Here is an 18,346-nt window from a genome sequence, read left to right on the forward strand (position 1 = left end):
GGAATGTCTCCATAGAGAATCTGCAGCAGCACACCAAATGGTGGGGACCACTGTGAAACTGATAAGAACTCTGTGCAGCAGATGGGGGAAAAAGATCAATTTTGGCTGGCAACACTTGTGTTCTCTCATACTGTAGGAACACAAAATTGATCTTTTTATAATGTCCTAAAGATGTTACATTTATGCTGTGCAGAATCCACTGCTGATGTCACTGACATCCGTGTGAGCTGTGAAGATTCAGAGATAGGTTCATCCCTCCTCCAGCCAACCATCAAACATGGCAGGCACTATTCAAAGTGCTGGTTCTTGCCTTTAAAGCACTGAAAAGCTCAGGGTCAGGGTACCTAAGGAACGGCCTCCTCCCATATTGTCCAGCCTGCCAGTTAAGATCTGCCTCACAAACCATGCTGTCTTTGCCCCCACTGTCAGAGATGGGTGGCAACTAGAATATTTTAGTAGTGACATCTTCCTTGTGAAATAGCTTTCCGTATGTTGCTTTCTTTTTGGAAGTTCTTCCTGCCATACAGTTGCCTTTTTCCTGTGCTTGATTTTTGCATTAGCCATATTGATTAGCTGTAACTAGCCCAGATCAGTTTTTTGCCTTCCTGAGATTCCTTCTCCCAAGGTTAAATAGAAGTGACAATTGTTTTTTCTGGTGGTTGGCACTCTTTGATCACATGTATTTTGCCAATAGTGTTTTTTTAAATTTATTATGCGTATTCTCTTTGGTTCACCTAAATAAGTTGCAAAGTGGTAAATAAGAAGCTTTGACGCTAGACTGATACCACCAAATCACGGTACTTCTTAAAACATACACCTTCATTTTTATTTAATAGGATGACAATTTAATGGATGTCCTGCAGTTGCTTGTTGCGCTCATGTCAGAGCACCCAAATTCTATGATCCCTGCCTTCGATCAGAGGAATGGATTACGGTAAGAGTTAAATTTTAGTAGAAATATCAGTCGGCAAAGGAATATTTGAATCATCTTGTTACTTATTGCTTCCTGATAGACTTGTAGCACTTACCATATTACTGATACAGTCTCTGATATTTTTATTACGTTTAATTAATTTCATTTTCTTCTATGCTCTCTTTGTATCCCTTTAAATGTGGAGTGAGTGCACTGATTCAAATAGATGGGACAACATCAAATTACGAGGCAGAACAGACACTAAACCTTAAGTCTTTTCCCCTCCTCTCCATCCCTTTGTTGTGTGAGTTCCTCATAGGAAGTGAAAAGAGCTTCCCCTTGAGTGCAGAATCAATGTAACCTCTACCTGGGCAGATAATGCTTAAAGTGGCCTTACATCTTCAGTGTATAGTTTTGGGCTAGAGACTGCAGGATGGATGGGGCTCATCCAAATACATTAAAATCTTTCCAATTAAAATCTGGCTTCAGGTATCCACTTGGAATTTTTCATGAATGGGCTAGCACTCACTCCGAGGCCATGAGCAAAGGTCCTTTATACCTCAGCTGAGTTTGAAAATGTCATCCTTGGTTTATAGCTCCATAGGCGATCACAATTTTGGATTTTTTTTCACTTCAGTAAAGTCATTGCTGATGCCAGGAGAGAACACAAACATACAGCCGGATAATAGAGTTATTGTTAAAACAGTTTTGGGAGCAGTAATTTATTTGCTGTATAAAAGTATTCTCATTTTACATGTTTTATAACAACTATTGGTTAACCTTGGGTTATATCATATTGCATATTATAAGTATCCCTGCCTCAAGAGTCACCTGATCTTGTTCATAATTGCTTTCTTCCCTCTTTTTACTGCTGCTTTTTATTTGTGGTCTTGGCTTTTGGTGATCGTTTGTATGGTAATGCAGTATGTGCTAGAAAATAATAAAGCACTCTGAATAATGAATATCATATGAGGTTTCTAATGTATTTGTTTTCACTTAAGTGATGATAGGCATTTTTTATTAACTAGCATAGGGAAAATAAATGTATAGCAAACTCATTGTGAGAAATTACTTAGGTTTCTGAATCATTTGATTATTTTTCAATATTTTCAATATAACTTTTAACTGAGTAGGGTTTTTTTTGCTAGTTTTTTCCTTTATGTTCTTAAAAAGGTAATATATATTACATTACATACATATACTATATATGTGTTTGGGTATTCAACATGGTATAATAGTTTGTATTCCTAATGAGGATTTAGGAGACCTGTAGTGTAATCCAAAGAGAGGGGCGAAACCACTCAGGAGGCAGAGTGGCGCCAGCATAAATGTCACTTGCATCACTGTAAGGAGCACTTATGCCAGTGATGGCGAACTGTGTGGCAGTGCAATGCTGGAGCACCAGTGCAGCCGCAGAAGCTGTGCTACTTCAGTGTAAGAGCCTATGCTGGCACCAAAAGGGATGCTCCTAGGGGTGATCAGTCAGCTTCCTGAGCTCTTTTGGCCTGGAAACATGTCCACTTGCTGGTGCAAAAATGTTGGTTCAGCCCACTACATTGCACAGGCCACTTTTATGGGGAAAGAGAGAGCATCATGTTGGATAGCTGGCCATGGTGCAGCAAGCCTCTTAGGGGGTGATACAGCTGTGCCACGGCTCTGCCAACCCTGGCTGTAGCACTACTATTCCCCTGCCCCGCTGCACTTGGGTTCAAAGCCCCACTCTTCCATAAAGAAGAACAAGAAGAATATTTTGGATTTATACCCCATGTTTTTCAACCATAAGGAATCTCCAAGTAGCTTACAAATTCCTTCCCTTCCCCAGCGGACACCTTGTGAGGTAGGTGGGGCTGAGATAGAACTCAGAGAGAACTGTGACCAGACAAAGCCTTGGTTTCTGTGAAGCAGGCTTCATATGCAAGAGTTCGGAATAAAATCTAGTTCACCAGATTAGACTACGCCGCTCATGTGAAGAGTAGGAATCAATCCTGGTTCTCCAGATTATTTATTTTATTTTATTTATTTATTATTCTACTTTTATACCGCCCTCCCCCGAAGGGCTCAGGGCGGTTTACAACAGTGATAAAACAATAAATATTAAAACAATTTAAAAGCAGCATCCAATTTCTGTATCAATTAAAATAAAGATGGTGTCCCGCTATTAAAACTCCTACAAAGGGAACAGCGGGTTGTAGCTGTTTCCGGGCACCCCTATCAGCGGCTGGACTCTCCAAAAGCCCGGCGGAATAACTCAGTCTTACAGGCCCTGCGGAATTCATTCTAAAGGATCCCGCAGAAGTCCGGACAGTTGGTGGGAGAGCATTCCACCAGGCAGGGGCCAGGGCTGTAAATGCCACTGTAGCCCCTAAAGTGGAGGCCAGCCGCATCTATAGAGGCCGGGGATCACAAGCAAGATTGGCCTCTGCGAGGCATGAGAAGACCTCGATGCAGGACATATGGGGCCAGGGCGGTCTCTTAGGTACGAAGGTCCCCAGACCGGCGTGGGGCCTTAAAGGTTAACACCAAACACCTTGAAGACAACCGAGGAATTCAACTGGGAATGCCAGTGCAAGCTGATGCAACACGGGCATGATGTGATCTCTAAAGGCACCTCCCGTGAGCAGGGCATTTATGCCGCTGCATGCTGGACCAGTTTCAATTTCCAGATCAGCCGCCAAAGGGAAGGCCGATAGAAGCGAGTTGCAATAGTCCACGACACCTGGAGGTGCCCGTTGCATGGATTACAGTGGCCAGGTCCGTCTGGGAGAGGAAGGGGCCAGCCGCCGAAGACATAGCCAATAGAAGATGGAAAGAAGGCAACCCGGGTTACATGGGCCACCTGGGTCTCCATTAAAAGAGAGGCGAATCCAGGTGAGACCCCGGAGGAGGCTCTTTCACCGGACCGGAGGGTCGGTGCCAATGAGACCCCCCTCCCACACCGGCTGACTGGAAACTACTCCCCACCTCCGGCCTAGCCAGAATCTCCATCTTCGTTTGGATTCAGCTTTAACCTGCATCTGCTTCCAACCAACCAGCTACCGCCTCCAAACAATGCTGCAGAGCTGCAGGGGTGGTGGGTAATCCCCCCTCCATCGACAGAATGAGCTGGGTGTAATTGTCATCAGCATATTGGTGGCACACCAGCCCAAAGCTCCATTTACCAGCTGAGGAAGGGAGTCGCATGTAGATATTAAACAACAGCAGGGACCTTGCAGCGCTTCAGGGCACCCCACAATGGAAGTGGAGCGCAGCCGGGAGGCCCTGTCTACCACACTTGCTGACCCGGTCCGGAGGAGCGAGGGGCAATCCATTGAAGGACAGTGCCTCGCACTCCGGAAGCGGCATAGGCGGTGGGTCAAAAGGTCATGGTTGACCACATCAAGCGCTCGCTTGGTAAGATCAATAATACCAGCAGCGCCGATCCGCTCTCGGTCAAGCTGCATGCGCGAGCATATCTATGACAGCTGACGAGAACCGTCTCCGTCCATGCTATGCACGGGCTTGGACTGGAAGGATCCGAAGGCGATCGAATCACTCCAGAAAACCTTGAAACTGCTCCAAGCACCACTCTCTCAATTACGCTTCCCCAGAAGCGAAAGATTCGAAAGCGGGGCAGTAATTGGCGGATCACTAAGGATCTAACAGTGGTCTTTTAAGAGTGGAAGCCGGACCACTGCCTCCCTTCAACCCACTACCGGAAAAACTCCTTGCTCAAGGGAGCTGTTGATGATATTCCATCAGGTGGGGAATTCGTAACTCTTCTCAGCATGTTTTAATAAGCCAAGAGGGGCACGGATCCAGAAGGGACAGGTAGTAGGTCTAACAGCGATGCCAGGATTCTGTCAACGAGTGGCTTCAGAGAGCAGGAAAACTGGGGCCAAGCAAGGGCCAGAAGGATGACAAGGGAGCCTCCAGTTCGCCCAGTGTCTCTCTAAAGGTGGCAGGGAGGTCCATGGCGGAGGCTGACGCGACTTTATCTGCCAAAATAGCTCATAAAAGCCTCACATCTAATAGCCAATTGAGTGCATTTTGAACCCTCAGATATTGAGGTGAGGAGGCCGAATAATCTTGAAACAGTTGTGTTGAAGAGCCTAGTAGATCGCGAGAGAGAGAGGAGGAGAATGCTCTCTTTCGCCTCCTTCGCCTATCGCCATCTCATAGGCAGCTTCATAAGCGATCCTACTCTAAGATGTTGTAGCGGCCTCGTCCGCAGGACTTCCCTCCACACTCGCTCTAGCCGTCTAATCTCCCGTTTCAAACAGCGTAGCTCCTCGGTATACCATGGAGCTAGCCCGAAGCAGCGAGATTAAGTGAGAAGTCGAGGGGAGCAACAGCCTCGATGTCATTGGAAAGGCGGGTATTCCAATCCGCCACCAGTCCATCAAGGGTGCCGGTGGGTTCAGGATCCCGCAGAGCAGTCAGGAATCCGGCAGGATCCATAAGTCTCCGCGGGCGAGCATAAATCCGCTCGTCGCCTAGACGGGGGTATTGTGGCATGCGCATCCGAACCTTCAGTCCATTCCGGCTCTCGATAACTGATTAAAAGGTTGTACAGCTTTTTAAATGTTTTCTGAGGCTTACTGTATCTTAGGTAATTCTGTGTCTGTACCCAACTTTAACTCAGGACATCTTGGCTCCAACCATTAATTGCCTTGCTGCATTTAGAGAAGTGCTTATATTTTCTTTTGTGTCTTAGTTTTGTGGTGTTATGTACTGCCTTTAATAAGAATTGGGAACCACTCTTTCTCCCCCCTCCCCCCACAGCCCAATTCCTTTTTTGCTTCCTTCTCTCCATCTCACTCACCAGTCAAGCTAACTTTAGCTGTCCCCCCCAGTCATTAGCTTTTCCTCCTTTTCTTTCCCTGCCACCTTCTCCTCAGGCAAAGTTTAGCAGCGTTGTAGAAATGATACACTGGTCACTAGGCCCAGATCATGTGCTGGTTTCTGGGCCCAGACAACACCTATGGGGTATGATTCACCATCAGGCTTGACCCTGGCAAGTCCTCTTCCATCAAGGAACATGACAGGCAGGATCTTTTCCAGGGGTTTGGCCTCCTCTCCACCCATACTTTCTCCCATGATTTTGCTTTACAGAAACCAAGGTTTAGAAAGTTTGTCAATATTGTTGAGGTTGCTTCGTTACCCTAAACATCGCTAATGAGAACTCTTAAAACTGCAGTTTTTTAAAAAAATAATCTGGGGTGTTATAGTTTTTTGGTATATGTGTATTATAGATTTTTCTGCAAACATGAGCTGCAGGTTTTAAAGGAATCCCTTCTTTCTGTTTTTGACTCCATTCTGTTAACTTTTTGATCCATACTCTATGTTTTGGTTCGAAATTAGAAATAATATTTCTTCTGTGTTAGAACATAGCGGGATGGGGAAACCTATGGTGTAATTTGATTTCTTGAGATCTTAGAAGTGAAGGAGGGTCACTGCTTGGATGGGAGATCACCAAGGGTGACTCTGCAGAGAAAGGTAATGACAAACCATCTCTGCTTCTCACTGTCTAGGGTTACCACAAGTATATCCAACTTGATGCCACATACACAGAACCACTTCTAGGGTTACCACAAGTCCATTCAACTTGATGGCACAAACACAGAACATTTGTTAATAGAGATTTGTCAATATTTTCCACCCTTATCTGTCACATGTATCATTCAAGCTTAGGACATACTTTGTTTCGAATTCTTCTGCAAGTGTAGAAGTGAGCATAGCTTTGTTAGACTGTAAAGACAGGGGAAACTGCAACTTTGGCATATCTTTGCCTGCATCTTGCTGTCATCACCAGTTCAGAATGCCACATCTTTGAGACTCACCCCCTGCAAGTCAGATTGATCAGTCTTTGTGTGTGCTACTTAGAAATACTTTTACAAAGACTAGCTTGGATTTCTGAATGCAGTGGCAGCAGAAATGCTGCTACTGAATAATTTATGACAGTCTTTTCTCCACCCATCCAATGCATATCTAGTGGCACTAGAAGATATTTCCTCAGGGTAGGAAAAATGTTCTTAACACCTTCAAAGAAGCACTGAAATCAATAAAAATATAAAGCATATATTGAGTCAGCCAATATACCTGTCTGAATGTACCAGGACAATTGACTTTCTACAGTATTCAGATGAGGAAAACGAAATGATTTGTTTTTGCAGGTGGATAAAAATTTCAGTAGAAAACTCAGGGAACTGTTGGAGAAACGTAAGGGTAGTATAAAAGATGTTTTTCTAGCTTGCCATATTTTGCAAATTAATCTCTTTTTCTCCATGTATTGTGCCATCGCCAAAATGTAATTTAAACAAGTAGAAAAACAAATCATTCCAAAAGTTATGAAGGCGTTCTAGCAACCAAAACGTTCCAGGTCAGGGGCATGTAGCTTCTGTTGGCCTTTCTGGCTCAATTAGTGGTAAGAAGAACGCACTGGGTCATTTCTGAACTATGGGATGATGTCACATGACTGCATTTACTAGGTGGACTATGTTTACAGAATAGTTTGACATTGCCTTCCGCAATCGTCTACTAGGTTGGGTACTCTTATTCTTGTTTATTATCTGCTTACTCAAGCCAATAAAAATATAATCATGTACAATTGGAAAATACAATACCAGTTAAATAGCAAAACAGCAAATAAAATATTATAATCTTACACAAGATACAAAGTTGACACAGTTTCCAGACCTCAGGAGGGTGAAGAACTGAGTCAACCTTGAGCCAACTACCTGAAACTGACTTCTGTTGGGACTGAACTCAGATCAAGAGTGGAGCTTTGATTGCAGTACTGCAGCTTACGACTCTGTGCCATAGGCCTCCAATCCTAGTGTATCTGCTTATTTCCTTTTCCATCTCTGAATAGGCTCCATGGGTGCCATCCTGAGTACCTTTGCCTTATTCACCTGCTGGCATTGACAGCATGTATGCTGCCCTCTTACAGTAGGTAGGCTTCAGTAAATGACTGGAAACCAAAGAGCAGCCCTCTTCCCTCTCTGTAGCCGTTTTTCACTATGAAACAAAATTAGACTTTTATTGCCCTGCTCTGAGCTCTTGCAATTTCATTGCACATGCCAGGCTTGTTTTTTTCCACTCAGAAACAAAATAAAACATTGGGAAGCAAAATGTTGTCCTGGACACATCACTCATTTATTGTTCCCGCTAATATAAAAAGACCTTTGAAGGGGGAGGCCTTCAGACATTAGCTACTCTTATGTTGGGCATGTAGGATTGGGACAACATAGCTTTGTTAAAGGGATCTACCTGAAGTTCTGCTGTGGTTATAAAGCCATACCTTTTAACTTGAATCTATTGTTATGCCAAACCAAATGCTCATCTTCCTCTTGCAATACAAGAGGTATATTTAGCTATCTAGCTATTGGTAAGACACAGAATAATAAACATGGCCCAGTCACTGACAGTGTACGTAGAGCGGTACATAGACAAGTGTTCACCTGTATATAACTGACATATACAGCAGCCTCCCACCTCCAGGAAGAAGAAACAATACTCCACACAGTAGGTTCTTTCCAAAGAAGGCTTTTACCACAGAGTTGCTGTATGTACACGTTAATATATACAGAGTTTTGATACAGTCCAATAAAGTGCTCTGCCAGGCACTCGTTTCCAAAAGGAACAAAGGTACAGTACAGTGTAGTTGCTTATGTAACACATAGGGTTGTACCCAGCTCATTGTAAAGAGCTCTCACTTGGCAACTGAGTTTGAACTTGAAGATCCCCTGACTGCTGTTTTCCAGCTGTCAGATCGCTCCTTTATTGCTGACTCATGATGTTGCTGGAGAGGATATGATCACCATGATACAACTGTCATGACAGTCACCACTCCTATTTCTGCCCAAATATATCTCCTGTTTTCCTCAGTACCAGAGGCAGTCTAGATTTATCCTTTTGAGTGGATTCATGGCACAGTAGAGTTTTAAGAGATTCTAGGGATCCCAGAGGGAACAAAAGGCTGGTCATTCCCTGCCTTCCTTCACCTCTGAAATGACTGCATATGATCTTCCTCCAAATAAGGAAGCATATACAAGCTTTTCACCAATGGTAATAAAGTCCTGAACACAAGTATGTAATCTATGATGCTGTTTCTTAGTATAGCCATGAAGATGTATTCACTAAAAAAATGGAGAGCCGTTGGGGAAGTAGATAAAAATTTAGAATGATTAAACTCACTGTTTCACCTAATAGAACAGCCATAGTTAGATCATTGGGAGGTGCGGGGTGGGTGTCAGACCTTTCAGGTTTGATGAAATTGATATTCCCAAGCCCTCTTTTAATCTCCCTGGGCCCTGCCCTAGAGTTGCTTCCACTTTATAGGATTGGTAGCAGTCTAACTCCAAGTCTTCATCTGCCATGTTTCTTAAAGTGCAGTGATGCCATAATTCCTTTGCAAAAAGGGTATTTCTGGGCAGTTGACTTGACAATGTTGCCAGACAGCCATCTTCCATGGCAGAATTTCAATGGAAGATCCAATTTTCTATTTTTGAGAGCCCACATTTAGTCAGTAGGGTAAAACCTCACTGATTGAGGTTACATCAGAGGTATATGGCCTATAGGAACATGAGGTCACCCATGACCCTGGGTGCAAGCAGCCAAGTCCCGCCCTCTGTCACCCAGCAGGCTGGCTCAGGAGCCACCCCCAAGTCCCGCCCCCTGGACTCCCTGCAGGCTGGTTCTTATTTATTTATTTATTTTTAGACTTCTAGGTTACCCATCCCAAAAGGGCTCAGGGCGGCATACAATCAATAAAACAGGCCGACAGGGTGGGGCTCATCACCCCCAATCCATGCCCCCGATTGTGGGGTGTGGGGGGCAGCCAGAGAAGGGGTTGTCTCTGGGCACCATTTTTCCCCAATACGCCTCTGGGTTACATCCACTTCCTCTAACCTCTCACTTTCTATTGTCTCTTCAGACATCCTTACAAAAGGGTCATCTGGCTTATCAACCATGTTGCTCTGTCCCGATTTTCAGTCAGCAAGAATTAGATCAAACCAATGCTAGTCTTCTGGGAGGGAACAGGTGTTTTTTTTTTAATATTTCCCTTTATTTCATCAACACTTGGTATCCGTGTGAGGCTGCTTGATGGAAAGATTTCCATGCTTGAATGGCTGTTCGCATTCCTATGTTTTGGCATTTTTCTCAGATCTTCTTTTCTGTTTATGACATATTTGGGTGTTCCATTCTCACCCAACATCCAACTGCTGCAGTTTTTGATGGCTTGATTAGCAAAGTTGTTTGGGGTTTTTTTAGGATCAAGCATCTCTGGTGAAAGATCTTTTGTTTCTTTGATTAGACATTGAGACAATTTAGATCTTAGTTGGTTTCTGATAAGGTTGTGCACCTCTGGAGTGTCAACAGATTTTTCTTGCCTGAGCTGCTGGATTTTGCCTAGTGTTAGGGACTTGTGTTGTTTTTTCCCTCGCACAGCATTCCTCCACTGCGTCATGGGATTCTGTTCTTCTAATTAAAAAGACAATAACAATATGGATGTTTACAAAGGAGCTCTTTAGTTTTTAGTTTAAAACTTTGGCTTGCAGAAATACTTTGAACTATAGTGACTTATGGATGACATATTTTATTAATAGATTTTAAATCTCTATTCTACAAGTTTTGTTAGTTGTAAACTAAATACATTTTTTGAAATCGAGGCTTAAAATAAATTATTTTGTGTCTTAGAATGCTATGAATGACACAGTTCTAGCAGTACTTTTGGAGCATGTGACCAGCTTCCATGTGATCTAGTCCCATGCCTATCCATGCCCCAGAATCATATGGAGAGGATTATGTCATTTTGGATTTTACATTAGTATGGGAAGCAATCGTCATTTCCCCCTGTTTATACATATTGTTGGGGTGGCAAAAGACTAAGTGCTTTACTGCTGCAAAGTTTAGGTTTAAATAGTTCTACATTATAAATACACTGAGTGAGTGCAGCTTGAGGAAAAGTACATAATCGTGTTGTTAAATATTCTGTGCAGAATGGTAGAGTAATAGCTTGGATGGAAGAGTGAATATTGTATTCCTGTCAAATTTTTGACAGCCCAAAGTTCAGATAAGTGGCTGCTGTTGTATAATATTTGCTAACACTGGATGTAGTGGGTTTTCACCGGTATGTCTGCAAGCTGTCACTTTTAATTATGGTGTAAAAAGGATATTTGGCATCAACCAAGCTTACTTTGTGCATATGTTGTAGAATATCGCTGTTGTTTCACACTTGATAGGAATTTCTTTTAACAGCTTTCAAAATTTGAGGAGTCTGGTGGAAGGATAAAAAACAAGTTTATAATGTAGACAGTAGTCTAGTACAAGACAGCTTTGCTAAAATTCTAATATGTCAGGAATTAACCTTGTTTTTTCTTAATAATTTCAAGTACAGTGTGCAAATTGAATGAAAAGGATTTTAGATGACAGCATTAGTTTCCCTGCTCTTCTGAAAGCTGTCATAAACGACTAGCAAGGGACTCATGTCAAATATTACTGTTTGCATAACTTTTTTCCTTTCAAGAGACTTTTAAGAACTTGTTAGTCTGTCACTTTGAAGAAAGAACTTTTAATACATTTTTTAAACGTTCTGAACTGAACGAGATGGCAATATTTGAAAGAAACCCATAGAACATGTAATGAACTTGCCAGAACTTAATGTTCTGGGGTTCTATGATGGTGTAGTTCATATTATGTTATAATTAAAAGCACCCATCCACTAATATGAATTTTTATCATTTTGCACTGACAGATTTTTATATTGTACTTGTTTGGCTGCAATCCAACTAGTTAGTCATGGCTGTAGTTCTATTAATAGCAGTGAGGGAGGTTTAGGTTAGTCTTTATTTTGTTGTTATGCTAAATTCTGCTTTTTTATGACTTTCGTTGTATGATATGTGAATACAGGCTCTTCACTAGCTCTAGTTAGAACAAACTGAGATTCCTTCATTGCAGATATTATTTGTAGTAGGACAGAATCTGTATATTTGTGCCAAAGGATGATACAGTTTCATTGAAAGAGTGAAAAGGGTCAGAATGACTTTATGCTGATTGGAAGTTATTTGAAGTAGTTGGTGCCTCAGTTATATTTTATTTTAATTTTTGAAAATAATTGTTTTGAACCTTGAAGTTACCTACCAGTTTTGAATAAAATCTTATTTTGGTTCAACTAAATATTGGAATTCCCACCTGTTTTTCCTTAATACCACAAATGCCATCCGTTTGCCTTACCTGTCATACATACCACCAGGAAAAGAATAGTATAAAAGTGGTGGGTTTTTATTCCTGGTGGCAGCATACCAAATAAAGAAAGACACAGAGAAGACAGTGAACAATAGCAGGGGTAACATCAGAGTTCTGTTCTGTGGGCAGAAATTCTTCTGGGGTTGTCGGGCTGTGCTGGGGCTGGGGTGGGAGTTCAGGGGAGCAGACCCCAGACAGGGGAAATATGGGCCACAAGTCTCCAGAAAGGCAGCAGTTATATTTTATAAATAGCTAGCTTTGTAGTGTTGGCTTATAGTACCACAGGGAACACTCAGCTGGCTATCACCAATTGGCCATGCTGGCAGGGGCTGCTGGGAATCGTAGTCCAGAACATCTGGAGTGCCAAAGGTTCGCCACCACGGACCTAGACCCTTTTAATGTCCTAGTCCACTCTCAGTGCTACCTTAATGAGTTACTTATTACCTTTGGATTGAAAGATATGTCCTCCAAAAATCCTGAAAAATTATGGTAGGTCTTATTTTCGGGGTAGGTCTTATTTTCAGGGAAACGTGTGTGTGTGTGTGTGTGTGTGTCTGTCTGTCTGTCTGTCTGTCTGTCTTATTTGATGAATGTTACCAGTAAGTAAGTATAGCCTTTCAGTTTTAATCACTGCTAACTAATGTATTGTGATAATTTCACACAGTGTTATTTTAATTTTAAAATTTTCCTTTCCTTAACTAGTGTTGTCTACAAACTTCTTGCATCAAAAAGTGAAGGGATCCGAGTTCAAGCTCTGAAAGTGCTGGGATACTTCTTAAAACATTTGGCACCCAAGTAAGTATTGTGTAGACTAGCGCAGGGGGCCCCTACCTTTTTGAGCCTGTGAGTACCTTTTTGCCAGTGTACATCTTTGGAATTTTAATACTAGATAGTTTGCGCACACGCAAAATGGCGAATGCCATTTAATGGCTGCTGAAGCTTACATTCAATCAGACATTGAAGATCCTTTCGCTGTGGTGGGAGCTGCTGCCAAAACAATATTTTTTAATATCTACAGTCAACTTATTTGATTATTAAAACATTTATATCAGAAAAATATCCAATTGCCAATTAGAAACCTTGCAGGTCAGAAGCCCCACTTTAAGTTGTTATTTGTTCCCATCTTTTTTATATAAAATTAATTCCACTAATACCATATTTTTTATGCACAAGCAATGTATAACAACCAACCAAAAGATAATACATAGCTTTTACTTTACTGGCATTGTCTACCTATTCCATTCCTCATTGTACCTGTTGCATGCCCTCTATTATATTAGATTATTTAAACTTTTATAATGATTCTATCCCCTTTGATTTAAACTTACCTTAAATCTATATTACCTGTCTTCGCTTCTATCCCTCCTATCCCTTTTTATTCTCAATTTAATCCTTTGGTATACATAACTCTCTATAGAAGAAAAAAATAGAAAGAAAGCAGCAAGCACTTTCAGGTTGTCTAGAGTTATTTTTTTATTCTTGTTGAAGAATTTTCCTGTGTTCTGAATATCTGTGATCTTGTGATAGGATCCACTGTAGGTGAATCCCAATTCCTCAATCAGCACCCATCTAAAAGGAATGTTCTTCTTTTTGAGAATATCTGTAAGAAATTTATACTCTTTGTTCTTCAGCAAAATCTCATGTGGCAATTTGTTCACGAGAATTTGATCATGGCCTTGAAATTGCATCTTTTTCTAATATCGCAAACAAAGGATTTCTTCTTTAAATGATCTTTTTGTCACGAACATGACACAGTCCTGAGGAAGATTCTTATTCTGGCCTACTTAATGATCTTACATGATAAATTTTATCCACTGTAGACTCAATTTCTGCAGCAGGAAGAGACATGAACTCTGCTAGCTCTGGAATAAAGTCTCTTCTAAGATTTTCTCCCTCTGGAATTCCGTGAATCCTCACTGCATACTCCTTTTGTTTTAAATCTAGCCAGAGTAATTTCTCATATTGATGATTAATCTCTTTTTCATTCAATTTTGTCTTTAACTATTAAAATTCTTCTGAAATCCTTTTAAAATCAGTAGCTGGTCCTTTAATGTCCTTTTTATATCTATCCATCGTCTTGTCCTTCATATCCAACATCTCATTTTGCATAGAAGATATCAATAGCTCAATTGCTGAGGTAGGATGCAGCGGATGTTCTTTTCTTCTATGCCATCTTCACTTTTGCCACTAAATGTCCTTCTTAACTCATTAGATGACCTTCTTGATTCATTCAACTTTAATCGGTCAGTCTTTGTGCAAACTTCTCCTCCCTGTTTCCTTTTAAAAGTCACAGTTACCAGGATAAACTTTCCCTTTCAAGATGAGTTATAGTTCATTTGCTTCTACTCCAGACTATTTTTCCATTATTATTTTTAGGAAACAGTTTTAGGAGAACTTTTCAGTTCCATTAATTCAGATAAAATGATACATTTCATTAAACTGACATACAAACCGATGGTACTCATCCGCCAGCAGCTCCACAGTTCTTGCTGGTCACAACATAAGGTGCTGGCAAAAAGCTCCTCTTGTATTCCATTCTATTAGTTACAATTCACAGTAAGTACTATATCACCAAGACTTTGGACAGCTACAGCTGCCTCTCCTTCTTCTGTCAAGATGACATGAAGCAGGCTCCAGTGGGGGAAGTAGACTGGGCTACTGCCATACTTCCCATGCCCTCTGCTCCTCCTTCCCACCTTCAGGACCAAAGTGCTTCCTCTTCCAGGTTCATATAAATTACCAAGCTGATCTTGCCCGCAGGGTCACATTCTGGGTGTAATAAACAGAAGAGGAGTCTTCCCTATTGGGAAAGATGTTGCCATTAGTGAAGACAGGAGCTAGAACTCCACCAACGATAGGTGTTGGTGATCAATATGGGACCCTTAGACTAAAGGAAGAGATGCTAGTATTTTATAATGCCTAATAAAGGTTGTTGTTGTGGTTGACATATTTTATATCAAATCATGAAAATTATGCTGTTATAACAAAATGTAACAAATTTCTCCCATGGACCCAAAATTAAGATACAGAAATCTCTTGAATATTAATTGTGTTTTGACTTACTATCATAACCTTATCACTGGATTTGAATTTTTTGCTGGTATTCGATATTAATACAGTTGTCAGTTTTTAGGAGAAACAGTGATGTTCTTTTCTAACCATACTGATGAAATCTGTGATTTTCATGTTAAACTCTTTGGGTAAATCTCAGAACCCGAATGATATTTTTCAATAAATATATTTCTGTGTGTGTCTTAAGATGAAGCTCACAGTTCTATGTTTTTTTCCCATGAGTGATTTTATTTCTTATTATTATAGCAGGAAAAAAATTATAATTCCTCAAATGGAGAAAAAAACAAGGCAAACCAGAAGTAGTTGGGGAGGGCAGCAGAGAAGTGGGATTCTAGGGAATATCATGCTAAAACTGACCTTTGCTGAAAAACAGTCATGAAATTAACAGTGTTACTCATATTTGTTTTTCTTTAATCTGTCATGTAATTGCAGGAGGAAAGCTGAAGTCATGCTTGGACATGGTTTGTTCTCATTGCTGGCTGAGAGGCTTATGCTTCAAACAAACTTAATTACTATGACCACATACAACGTGCTGTTTGAGGTACTACTGCTATATGCTATAGTTTGAATTTACTCTTGCTAATTACACAATTATGTAGGTACTATTTGAAAATTGATTTATGTTTTGACAGTGATATGCTTTAGGTGGTAGTGGAAATGTGGTTTTATAGTCTCATTGTAAATTCAAGAGCGTGCTGCTTAATTTACATAATATATTTCATTTGAAAACAACAGCAATGATATCTTTTTTTTTAATTTTTATTTGTGTGTACAAAAAACAAACATATAAGTCAAGTCAATCTCCGACATCAATCGTCATTAGAATGTTACAATATCTCATTTATACAATCTTTAAAAAGAACAGCAATGATATCTGTTATTGCAATGAAACTGTAAGTAGTTATGCTAGTATATGCCTTTCTATTATAGATTTTTAAAACATTTTGGGTTTAAAATTCAGTTTGCTAACTTGTTTTTATCTTCCTGTCAGATAATAAATGGGCATTTGTATGTAAGGATGCAGCTTCAGATAACAGAAGGATTCAGGATACAGAGGAGTTGCTAAAATAAAAGCTGAAATAAGCCCCTAAGAAAATAGTATATAAGAAAAAAGAAACCCACCAGTCCAAATCCTTCTGTATCTCCTTCTTAGCTTTCTCAATTTACCTCCAATTTCATTCTTGGATCCTCCACCTGTTCACCATCTCCCCCTCTGCTCATCCATATACTCTTTTTTCCATGGCAATTTCTTCTTGCTCCTTTTCATCCTTCTGCTCTGTCCCTTGTACCATTGTTTCTGTTCTCTTTTTCTTTCCCCCATACCCTGCTTCTTCTAGATACTGCTGTTTCTGATGCGACCTGTCACAACAACAGATGCCTTGTTGTTGTGATGGGTTGCTTGACACCCCAGAGTGGTAACTGAGCTCTCACAAAGTATTCTTTCAAGATCTCGGCAGTGAATGAACTGTTTTGCATTTGTGAAGTCAGCGTATGTACAGATATTGCTTTCTTGTTTTTTCATATTTCCAAGTTTTGTATTTTTTCTGCAGTTTTTTTTTCTTAGATTTGAAAAACTTTTGCCCTAAGAGGCTCCCCTTGTGGATTTTTTTCATTCACACAGAGGTCCTACATGATTATTAGAAATAAACTAGTGGGAATACTCATGTCATTTTCATGTCATTCATGTCATTTTCCCCTTCCCCACTGTTTCCTCTTTCCCTTTCCTGACAACACCCATAGCCTCTCCCTTTTGTTTTTTCTTTCTTTCCTTCCCACTTTCCTTTCTTCAGACTCACTTACATGGTAGGAAACCATTAAGGACTTGTGAGAGGGACACTTCATTTTCCCCTGCATCCACTTCCCCTTACTATTTTCTCTTTTCCTCCTCCTGGCAACCCCCATATTCTTTCCCATTCCTTGACTCATTCTCTCCTTCTCAGCCATTTACCAACCTACCTTTTATCTGCCTCCCATCTTCAGCTATATTTATTATTTATTTACTTAATTTATATCTAGTCTTTTTCCTAATTTGGGACCAAACGCCGCTTGCATTATTCTTCTCTCTTCCTTTTTAATCTCTGCAACAACCCTGTGAGGCAGGTTAGGCTGAAAGTTTGTGACTAACCTAAAATGACCCAATGAGCTTCCACCACAAGATGGGGATTGGAACTTGGGTGTCCCAGATCCTATTTTGTGGCTCTAACCGTTATACTGGCTTTCATAGGGTGGCTGATGTTGAACAGTTGCAAGCAGCCGGGCTTAGCTGAGACTTGCAAGTTGGGTGTTATCAAGTCACCTAGGGTTACCAATAAATAGAGATCTGTTCTCTGAAGAAAATGGCTGCCTTGGTTCGTGGACTCTATGGCATTATATTCAGCTAAGGCCCTACCTATTCCCAAACCCTGTCCTCCTCAGACTACACCCCAAAATCTCTACCTAGAGGCCTTGCCCCAATGAATCTTCCATCAAAAACCAAAACAAACCTTAAAATGCCCTTCCCCCTTCCTCTGTCTTTTGCTGAAACCCAGCCTAAAATATAGTGATTGCCTAGCAACAGCCACTGGGGGAATTCATAAAGCTACTGGCACTCCTTTTATCTTTTTTTGGTGTGTGTGTGTGTGGGGGGGGAGGATATCCCTCATGATTTTTTTTAAGTTTTCAGATTTTTTTTTACAAATCCAGAACTGATTTCAGTTTGGAAAAAGGTCTGTCTTTCCCATTTACAGTTTTTGTCACCTGATTTAAGTATTCCCAGATTTGGCCGACTTCACTATTAGAATATCAGATTGGGCCTCAATAGTTTAGGAAGGAAGGTATATTTATAAAGATTTTAAATAAATACATGATATTATTACTAAAATGACTTTATAGAGGCTTCATAAAGGGATTGGCACAACTGTATATTTGGTTCCATGGTGCAACCCTTCTGTAAGAAATCTGGGATGTTTGTATAACCATCATTTGTTTAATCTTTATTCTAATGTCACATTTGTTTTCCTCCTTTCTCCAGATACTTATTGAACAGATTTGTACTCAAGTAATACATAAGCAGCATCCTGACCCAGATTCAACAGTGAAAATTCAAAATCCTCGTAAGCATTATGCTTCTTTTATATTAGACTGTAGAACAGTTGT

General features: G+C 40.7%; 1 protein-coding gene across 1 annotated transcript in view; it reads left to right on the forward strand.

The window, feature by feature from the left end:
• The window catches only part of LRBA (LPS responsive beige-like anchor protein), a 452,503-nt gene that overhangs the window by 73,706 nt on the left and 360,451 nt on the right, over positions 1-18,346 (forward strand). Inside the window, 4 exon segments of the mRNA XM_048509137.1 lie at positions 837-934; positions 12,842-12,934; positions 15,644-15,752; positions 18,222-18,303. Of these exon segments, the coding sequence (XP_048365094.1) occupies positions 837-934; positions 12,842-12,934; positions 15,644-15,752; positions 18,222-18,303 (382 nt within the window).

This window comes from Sphaerodactylus townsendi, linkage group LG10 (assembly GCF_021028975.2).
Source record: "Sphaerodactylus townsendi isolate TG3544 linkage group LG10, MPM_Stown_v2.3, whole genome shotgun sequence".
In the NCBI taxonomy this organism is placed as follows: domain Eukaryota; kingdom Metazoa; phylum Chordata; class Lepidosauria; order Squamata; family Sphaerodactylidae; genus Sphaerodactylus; species Sphaerodactylus townsendi.